Source organism: Sesamum indicum, linkage group LG8 (genome assembly GCF_000512975.1).
Source record: "Sesamum indicum cultivar Zhongzhi No. 13 linkage group LG8, S_indicum_v1.0, whole genome shotgun sequence".
NCBI lineage: Eukaryota > Viridiplantae > Streptophyta > Magnoliopsida > Lamiales > Pedaliaceae > Sesamum > Sesamum indicum.
The window spans coordinates 18,948,036-18,958,194 of record NC_026152.1 but is presented as its reverse complement, the minus strand read 5'-3'; the positions used below and the strand labels follow the sequence as shown (position 1 = coordinate 18,958,194).

The window sequence follows — 10,159 nt, the reverse complement described above, 5'->3', positions numbered from 1 at the left end:
TGGAATTAGACTAGCTGAAGCTCAAACTAACTAAATGATGAACGTTTTGATATCAAGGCTGTGAACCTGTTGTGCTGTATCAAATTTTCTGTTGAAGAAATTGCTTGATTAATTTTTGAAGAGACTTTTTGAGACAACATTACTTAACAAAGAAATAATCAATATTCGATCTAACTGAATACTTCTACCCATATTTTGTAAATCATTGTCATTCTATTTTCTTATTGGTCTTCTTTCAAGTTTCAACCCAGAGCATTGATCTGCATTGCTTTTCATGAGTCTGTACTGTAGCTATTCTGCCATTGATGGTGTTCCACTGACTAACTTAATCTTGATGACATTTCTGGCGATAGAACTCCTCAAAGTTCATTGTTCTGCTTACCTAACTGTGAGCAATATTGTCATATTTGGCAGGTAATTGTTATGACATGTATACATTGGCCATCTGCCATTTAGCTCCATGGCTGCCATAGTGTGCTATTGATTATTCTAATGGCCCTCTAGAAAATATTTACTTTTTGGGTGAAGTCTACCTTCTACAAATGAAATAGAAATATTGTATATTTTCATTTATATGAAACTACATTGGGGCATGGCACATTTTTGGATTCATAAGTGTTTCTTCCTTTGTTATGTAGGTCGGATTTGCTGTTAATGGGACCATAATTTTGACATTTTTGTGGGTTCTGAAAGCTTTTCTTGAGGTAAACCTTTTCTGCTGCAGGCTGAGTTGTGACATTTTTCTATTATGAGTTTCCAGTAGGTTTGTCATGTTTTCCTTTTGTGAAAAACTTTGATCGGGATAAGTTAGTGTGGTTAGTGATAAGCTTGTACCAGAAAGCAAGCTCTTTCTTCTTGTTAGGTTGGCGGACTAGAATTCAGGGGGAATTTGCATTTTCACAATTATTAAGCTTGAATTTTGCATCAAGTTCCAGCTGGGGTGAGGCTTGAAGCTTTTCCTTGCCTACCCTCTACTTAAATTGTCTATGCTGTTAGAACTGGTTGGTGCTATGTGCTATTTCTGTTTTGCCTATTGGGTATTCATGGAAGTTTGGGCAATAAGATTATTATCTTAAATTTCTTTCAAGAAAAGCATTTCTAGCACTGCTATTTGAAAATTTGAACAGCTCAACTCATGGAGTGTGAATCCTAAATTTTCGCTATAATGCATATGAAATCATGCATAGATTTGCCATCAGTTTTGGTGTCGGGGTAGAACCAATCGGAATGAGGTGTTCTTTTTACGCTTTGGAGGTCATGGCACATCCATTCTCCTACTTGCGGCCGACCAATTTGATAACTCTTTGTAGAATCTCTTCAATACACAATTGTTTATTTCTCAGATCTATGACCTTCTTGTTCAAATTTTTTACTTCTGATGTTGGCTTTAGCATATTTTCACTGTTTGTTTGAGTTTTCTGGATGTAATTGGCTGAAATCTCTTATCTTTGATTTAAAACTGAAGTTCTTTCTGTGCCTGAATCATTCCAATCCCATGATCATTTTTCCTGCTGGACGTGTCATTTTCAGGTAATTTGCACGCTGGGGAGTGCAGTGTTTTTAAGTATTTTGCTTATTCGTGGGGTATGGACTGGGATTTCCTACTTCCAGGAAAGCCGTAGTTACAGAGCAGACGATGATGAACCCCAATCATGGAGTCGCACTCAACTTGCTATTTAATTTACTTTTCGCTACGAGAATAAATATTCCAAAAACTCCCAACACAAACACATACATCGAACTGTAGAGGAAGTTCCCTAATTCATCCCGTAGCTATCATCAGTCTTAAACGCTTGCAATTCCAACCATTATTAGAGTCCCAAACCACATATCATTTATCTCTTTCCCGTTTTGAGTTAAAGCACACAATAAAACATCTTGGCAGAAGGGAAAGCATAGCCATTACTGAGATGCTTACTAATCTTGCATCTGCTCATCTGATGAATACGATTGTTCTGCTTCTCCACTTATAGCGGGCACTGATTCGACCCATTGATTTTTGGAGATTTGTAACAAGCTGCTTGCCGGGCCATCTTATGTTCATCAATATTTGGTGAAAAGCACAGAACTGTGGGATTGCAGGTGAGTGATCAATAATTGAGCTAGTTATGGACATGTGGACCTCATAATTCATGAACAACCCCAAAGACAAGAGGGAGAAAATGACACTGTGGTTCTGAAATTTTTATTTGTGAGAATTTTGTTTGTATGATATCAATGGACATTTGATGTGCGCTTAGCGCCAAGGTGGTTGTGGAGTCCTTTTTTGTGTTATTATTATTATTTAATTAAAGACGACGCTTCGCCTTACACCTCATCTGATCTATAGGTTGCTTTTGTTTAAGCAACATATGATGTGTAATCTTTTCCCAAATGACTTTATTCAAAAAATTGGTATTCGGAGTACAACAATTGAGACTTTAATTTATGTGAAAAACTGGAATCTAAATGGGTGTTTGGTTACATTTATCTCAAAAAGTTGTCTAAAATATTTTTAAAAATAAGTTTCTAGATAAAATAATATTATGGAGTTAGATTGTTATCATTGTTAATTATAAAAAAAATACTGTTATCATTGTTAATTTTATATTCGATATAACTATAATTGTGGGCGTTTGTTAGAATTTTAGGCATAAAAAAGATTAGAAATTGTTTAATTTTAATAAAACAAAGGTCTATAAATTTTTAGTCTTTTTTTTTAATTTTATAAATATTATAACTGCAATCAAACATCCTCTAAATCCCATCATACATCTCGTAATATATTAGATTATATTTTAAAAATAAGTTTATAAAATATTTGAATAAAATAAAATTATAGAATTCATAAAATATTATAATGTCAAATTTGAATTAATCTGAAGGTACTTGTTAAGATTTTAAAAATAAATTAGCAAATTCTTACTTTTTCTTAAGTAGTTTGTAAGCTCATTAACATTTATTTTTGGAGCTTATAAGATCTCAACAAATTTTTTATTTTTAGATTCTTTTAACAAATCTTTTAAAATTATTACAGATTTCTCCTTACTAACATCTTATAATTTCTATAATATTATTTTATTAAAATAATGTCTGAAATTTATTTTTATAATAGAATTTAATATCTTATAAATTTTTAAAACATGTGTGTGAACTTATAAAATTCTTTAAATAAATTGAGCAAACACCCTCCAAATCAGCGGTTGATGCATAAATGTCAAATGTCACTTACATATAATGATGATGATGATGATGATGATGATGATGATGCTTCAATTCTAAGATAGAATGAGAATCCAACAAATACACTACAGATCGGGCGGCAGTTTTTGGTTTTCAAAGCATCCAGAAACGCCTAACCATGATTAGCACATTATTTTTGGCCGGGAAATCCGACCATCCTCCTGCGCCGGCCCTCTCCATCTATCACTATCAGCCGTCCCTTCCATTTGAAAATTCTCAACCCTGGTTAACTCCCGCAATTACTGTTTTTCCTCCCTATAAATACCCGCCCCTCGAACACCCGCTCTTCTCCGTCGAGAAAAGGCGTCTTGATAAACGCCGTCTTCTGTATTTCCTCGTCTCTCTCCCTTCCCTCTCCGATTTTTTTGCCTTCAATCTCTTCCCGCGTTTGAATTTTGACTTCGATCGACAATGAGAGAGTGCATCTCTGTTCACATTGGCCAGGCCGGTATTCAGGTCGGAAATGCGTGCTGGGAACTTTACTGCCTCGAGCACGGCATTCAGGTGAGAGTTTTGCTCGTTTTTCGTTGAATGTAATTGCATACAGCCTATTGATAAATGTGTTTTCCATGCATGTGCATCAATATCTGCGTGATGGTTTTGATGTCTGTGAATATATCTGTGGGCATATATATGTATGTATCCTCGGATGTGTATAGTATCAATGATTCACTGTGTCTCCATCTCTAGATCTACATTTTGTTTCGAATGTAAATCGAATTAGGCATATCATTTTTTTGAATATTCAATGATGCTGTTGATCAATGAAAATTTTTAATGGAAGAATCAATTACCTCGTCTGTTTATTTGGCAATATACTGTTACTATATAGATCTAGGCAGTTTTTTGCTTTAATGCCTTTTAAGTACGGTTCTGTTGCTTTTAAGTGAGTTTTTGAAGGAAAACAATTGTCGCCTCATGGATCGGGGGTGATCCATTTATACCATCGACATTGTGTAATTAAACAGCATTAAAATTTTGATACAAGTCTTGGGTTTATATACGCGGTACTCCTGTTATGAATGCTGTTGTGCATGATTTTGTAAGATGCATGAGTTAAATGTCTTTGGTTATTCCTTTTCTGCATTTCCTTTTCAAGGAAGATTAGAGGCGTGATTGCAGGTTATAGAATCTCTGTTTGGGGTGGGGTAGACCTGTGTGATTCCTTGAAATGGTGTTTTGAAAATTTTACCTACTCAAATCTAGCACTAGTAAGTTAAACAATCATTGTAAACAATTTTCCTTTTCCTTATAGACCAGGTGTAATTTCATCATTGATCAGTAATATAACCTTTCCCTGACATTTGAGACTATTTTGCAAAGAGTGTAATGTGTTATTCCTCATTCTTTATGACGTCTTTTGTATCAAATATGAGATCATATTTCATCTTTATTTGGTTGTTTGAATGTTTCTATCTAGAACTTGGATCCTGATATTTTTGTTTTTACTTCAGCCTGATGGGCAGATGCCAAGTGACAAAACTGTTGGAGGAGGTGATGATGCCTTCAACACTTTCTTTAGTGAAACTGGTTCCGGAAAGCACGTCCCACGCGCAGTCTTTGTGGATCTTGAACCCACTGTGATTGATGAAGTGAGAACTGGAACTTACCGCCAGCTCTTCCACCCGGAGCAGCTTATCAGTGGAAAGGAAGATGCTGCCAACAACTTTGCCCGTGGCCACTACACAAGTAATTAGTGATTTTTTGTCGAACTAGTATTTCCCGTTGCCTTTTCATGTTAGTTCTGATAAACTTAGACTTCGATTTTTGTTCATGCAGTTGGGAAAGAGATTGTTGATCTCTGTCTGGACCGCATCAGAAAGCTCGCGGACAACTGCACTGGCCTCCAAGGTTTCCTTGTCTTCAATGCGGTGGGTGGAGGCACTGGCTCTGGTTTGGGCTCACTCCTTTTGGAGCGTCTGTCTGTTGACTATGGCAAGAAGTCCAAGCTTGGCTTCACCGTTTACCCATCCCCACAGGTATCCACATCTGTTGTGGAGCCTTACAACAGTGTTCTTTCCACCCACTCTCTGCTTGAACACACAGATGTTGCTATACTTCTTGACAATGAGGCCATATATGACATCTGCAGAAGGTCTCTTGACATTGAAAGGCCCACTTACACCAACCTTAACCGTCTTGTCTCTCAGGTAAACTTGCACGCTTGTTCTTGTTATCAACTGTATTTTTTTCATGATTTTCTTGTACTAACTGTTAACTTTCTTATGGATTGCAGGTGATCTCTTCCTTGACTGCATCACTGAGGTTTGATGGTGCCCTTAATGTGGATGTCACTGAATTCCAGACCAACTTGGTACCGTACCCTAGAATTCACTTTATGCTTTCCTCCTATGCACCCGCCATCTCAGCAGAGAAAGCATACCACGAGCAACTTTCTGTGGCTGAGATCACCAACAGTGCCTTTGAGCCCTCATCCATGATGGCCAAGTGTGATCCTCGCCATGGTAAGTACATGGCATGCTGTTTGATGTACCGTGGTGATGTTGTGCCTAAGGATGTCAATGCAGCTGTTGCCACAATCAAGACAAAGCGTACTATCCAGTTTGTTGACTGGTGCCCCACTGGTTTCAAGTGCGGTATCAACTACCAACCACCCACTGTTGTCCCGGGTGGTGATCTTGCTAGGGTCCAGAGAGCTGTTTGCATGATATCCAACTCCACCAGTGTGGCTGAGGTGTTCTCTCGGATCGACCACAAATTTGATCTCATGTATGCCAAACGTGCTTTTGTTCACTGGTATGTTGGTGAGGGAATGGAAGAAGGTGAATTCTCTGAAGCCCGAGAGGACCTTGCTGCACTGGAGAAGGATTATGAAGAGGTTGGGGCTGAAGCTACTGAGGAGGATGGTGATGGGGAGGATGACTACTGAGGTATTGGGTTTACTGGTTTCTGTACATCACTGCTGATTGATATTTCCTGTCACAGAATTGTGCAGTCACTTTGTTGTATCTGAGTACGCTTCTTTTACTTATACCAAGTATTCCTTTTCATTCTCAGTTTTGATTACCCTTTGAATGCTCATCTTTTTTTACTTAAATTATCAAAGTTTGCCTACTTAGTTTAGTTGTGTTTTCTATCATCCTGCAAATAAATGGATCTAATTACTTTTTCACGCAAAGCTTAACACTTAATCAATCAAATTCACACTCTCGCATCCATATTATCAAAATTGACTCATTCAGAAGGCAGTAGCGCCAAAAAAAAAAAAAAAGGAGAGAGGACCATCATTATTTAGACGGTAAAGCTTCCCTATTCAACTTGAAGTGTATAAAGAAAACGTGGATTCAGAGATTTACAGACAATAGTGAATTAAAAAAGAAGGGGAAAAAAAAAATCTTTCATAGACAGTACTGCTTATACTTCAATTTAGAAGAGGAGCTGTTTTATATATCCTCTCTTCTTCAAGTAATGCGTAGGGGTCCACATACTGGGGAGGAGAAATTGGGGCTTTGCTTCCATCATGAACAAACTCCGGTCCAAAGTACTGCAGAAAAAAGGGATGATAATGGTGAGCGGTATTTAAGGCATAAATACAAAGATGCAGCAGATGCATGAACAGCATAATATACATGACAAGACAAATAAACAGAAACAGCAGCTGCATTGGAAAAACAGAATCAAAACATGGAAAAATAAAGGGTTTGGAGGATGATGGAAAAGCAATCTGATAAGTAGAGGCAAAAATGGAAAAATAAAGTTTGGAGTATGATAGAAAAGCGATCTGATAAGTAGAGGCAAAAGGAACACAAAATTAACCACCAAATAATCATGGGCTACCTAGAATCTGACCTTTAAACTTCATCAATCAGGAAAGATAATGATGTATTAACAGCAAAGAACATTCATATTCAACAAAAATAGCATAAAAAGAAAGCAACAGAGATTACCAGATACAAAGCAGAGAAAGATGCAATTGTTACAAGAATCAACGGCCAAAAACCCAGAAAAAAGGTTCCTCCAAGGGTGAGCAAGAGTTTGGCCCGCGGAATCAAACCCTGAATAGGAAGAAAGAGTCAGATGGATATACTTCCACACCAAAAATTGATACAGGAGAGTACGATCAAAATTGATTCCACCCACGATGTAGGTATACTTGGCAGTAATAGTGGTTTCTCTTTATCTAATGCTCTAGAATTCTGTACAATGTATCACACAACAGGCTAAAACATGGATTGTTATTTCCTATGACCAAAAAAGATGAAACATTCCCGAGAAAAAATAAAAAACAAACACAAAAGTAAGGATAGAGAGAGACGAGAAAAGTGCCATATACATGCAGGGTAACCAAGAAATAGTCAAATTTTACTTATATCATAATAAAATGTCAATTCAGGCAACAGATAGTTCATTACTTAACTAAATTAGCTAAATAGAAACTGAGATCTTCCCACCTCTAGGCCTTCACTATTGAGTGCCATAGACTTTTCCCTTTGATTAGATAGGTCTGCTTCAGCATCAGTTGTGACTCCATTTCTTCTTGAGTAATTCCAACCCCCATCCTCTTCTCTGAATTTTATATCCTCATCTCTGTCGGTGCTTCTGTTTTTTTCCTCGAGCAAAGAAGTTGGGGTCATCCCTCGTCGCCGTAGTTCTTTCATAAATAAAGACTCAGGAGGTTCCTCACCTGACATAATTTGGGCACAAAGATTTTTCATATTTAACTGAATCAGCAACCAAAGGACTTTGAAAACATTGGAGCATATCAAGAGACGCAATATCCAATATGCAAGTGACAATGCTAGCAGTTTACTCTAGTGCTTATATGCACAAGAAGTGACACACGCACAGACACACGAGTCACATACACATAGACACACAAGAGAGAGAGAGTGAGAGATTAACAGAAACCAAGCGGCCTACATAGGCAGGGAAATTGGCTTTGGCAAGTAGCAATAGAACTTTCCTTTTTACTTTGATGTAGAAAGAGGTATTCAGTACAGCAAAAACTTCTGAAAGATCAAAGCAATCAATCAACTAAACATAATAGTGAAATTTCAGAAGAAAAATATCAGAGACCAGCTGCAGAATAGAGGCATCTGCAAGAACCCTTAAACTTACTATGATCATACAGGTATCTGTTTACAAAAGCATAATATATGATCCTGTGTTTGAAGCTTCTTAAAATCAATGTTCTTATAAACTCTCGATTGAGTAACAATGGTATTGCGTCGGAAATTTTCAATCCCCAATTAACTTTCGGGAGCTTTGCTTCCTAACTTACGCATATCATACTGTCCTAGCAATGTCTATAGCATGGTTCAAAGTTGCGGTATCAGCGATAATATAGGCGGGTATCGCTCCACATCATTTGCGACGTATCAGATATTATCGGCGATATTATCATTGTATCGGTGATAATATCTGATATTATCGGTGATACCATGTCTCTCGGATAATATAGAGTATTGGGGGTTTTTATCGGATATAGACCGATGCTTTGAACCATGGTCTATCGCATACATTCAAAACCGAGCTTATCACAGTCATTTATAACCTTATCTTATAAAGTAATCTAAACAGCAAAATGAACAGTCACCTTCAAACAGATTCCTAACGAGAGCAACATTCCATCGCACAATCGTCATCATCATCAGGCTTTTGGAACAATTTCGATGTTCACAAATCAGAGGACACTTGAAAATTATTAACTCTAATATTTCTTTTGTTCTCCAGAGATCAATCAATAACATAAGAAGATCAGTAGCATCAAGCAGTTACAGTTAACAAAATTCGAGAAAAATTCAGTGAAAGCATGCTCCTAACCAGATCTCACAACCTATAATACATGCAAATACGTAAATTATTATGCACTAAAAATCGCCCACACAATGACACGTGCTTCGTTATGGAAAAAAAAAAAGTAATTGAAATCAACATTTCCACCTACCGTTGCTTTGATCTCCACTGCCTTCAACTTTACAAGAAACCCTAAACCTCCTATAAGCAGTTACAATTCCTGAGCTCCGAAGCCCGATGCTCCTTTTCACTGACGCCCTGGAATTCAATTCCGAACAGAAACACCCGAAATTCGTCCGTGAATTTGATGGAGTAGATTTTAATAACTGAAGGCAAGCCATTACAGTTTTAGGAATTCAACAAATCGAAATGATTAGAGATTAATGTTATTATCAGTGGCGTGAACAAATGATCGACTAAGAGTGGCGGAGGGTGCTGGAGCTACGGCCCTGGCGTATTCTAGAGATGGCGGGCTTTCATGGACTACATTGCGCGAGATTTGTGGCGGCTTTTTGTGGCCAGAAGCGCTAGTTGGGAGCTCGGTGGTGTAGAGCCGTAGGATGCTGGACCAATGACGTGTCAGCATCGTAGTCGTTGCCCGTTGAGTGAAAGCTGAAAGCAGCCTTTCCTTCTGTATACATACATCTCTGGAACTCCAATCCTAATTCAAATTTGGAAGTAAATAAACTATTAAAAATTAGCAATCCAACCACTCTCCATATTTATTATCTTATCAAATACATTCAAACTCAATTTAATCTAAGTTACCACAATATTATATTATAAATGAATAAATTTCCTCCTATAAAAAATAATAATAATAATTTATTCTTTTATACTTTTTAAATAAAGCAATTTACCTTCATATATAATTTATCTCTCTGTAAAGATGTAAATTAATTTATTTTAAAAATACATGAGATAAATTATTGAATTTTTAAAAAATATAGAAAGATAAATTGCTATTTTCTTCATATGAAATAATTTTTTTGTTTTCAATATCGTAAGGGGTTGAAAATTTTAAAAACTTGTACATATTTATTTTTATATTTCTCCTTATTTTACACATATTTTTCAAAATAAAACCCATCAACACCAATTTATTTGTTGTGATATAGACTTCACATGCAAGTGGAGTGCAATAAAAAAGAAAACAGAATATTAGGCATCAATTTCTAAA

At 36.7% G+C, this 10,159-nt stretch overlaps 3 protein-coding genes across 3 annotated transcripts in view; 2 read left to right on the top strand and 1 right to left on the bottom strand.

Moving 5' to 3' along the window:
* Window positions 1-2,310, top strand: part of LOC105169352 — a 3,565-nt gene extending 1,255 nt beyond the window's left edge. Inside the window, exons 3-4 of the mRNA XM_011089739.2 lie at window positions 639-704; window positions 1,531-2,310. Coding sequence (XP_011088041.1) covers window positions 639-704; window positions 1,531-1,680 — 216 coding nt within the window. The 3' untranslated portion in view covers window positions 1,681-2,310. The remainder of the gene's footprint in view (window positions 1-638; window positions 705-1,530) is intronic.
* On the top strand, window positions 3,502-6,288 carry LOC105169351 (tubulin alpha chain). The gene is made up of 4 exons (XM_011089738.2): window positions 3,502-3,726; window positions 4,677-4,911; window positions 5,002-5,372; window positions 5,459-6,288. The coding sequence occupies exons 1-4, from the start codon at window positions 3,634-3,636 to the stop codon at window positions 6,110-6,112; spliced, it is 1,353 nt and encodes a 450-aa protein (XP_011088040.1). The 5' UTR covers window positions 3,502-3,633; the 3' UTR covers window positions 6,113-6,288.
* On the bottom strand, window positions 6,474-9,584 carry LOC105169350. The gene is made up of 4 exons (XM_011089737.2): window positions 9,131-9,584; window positions 7,635-7,867; window positions 7,131-7,238; window positions 6,474-6,727 (listed from the first exon to the last, which is right to left on the bottom strand). The coding sequence occupies exons 1-4, from the start codon at window positions 9,318-9,320 to the stop codon at window positions 6,605-6,607; spliced, it is 654 nt and encodes a 217-aa protein (XP_011088039.1). The 5' UTR covers window positions 9,321-9,584; the 3' UTR covers window positions 6,474-6,604.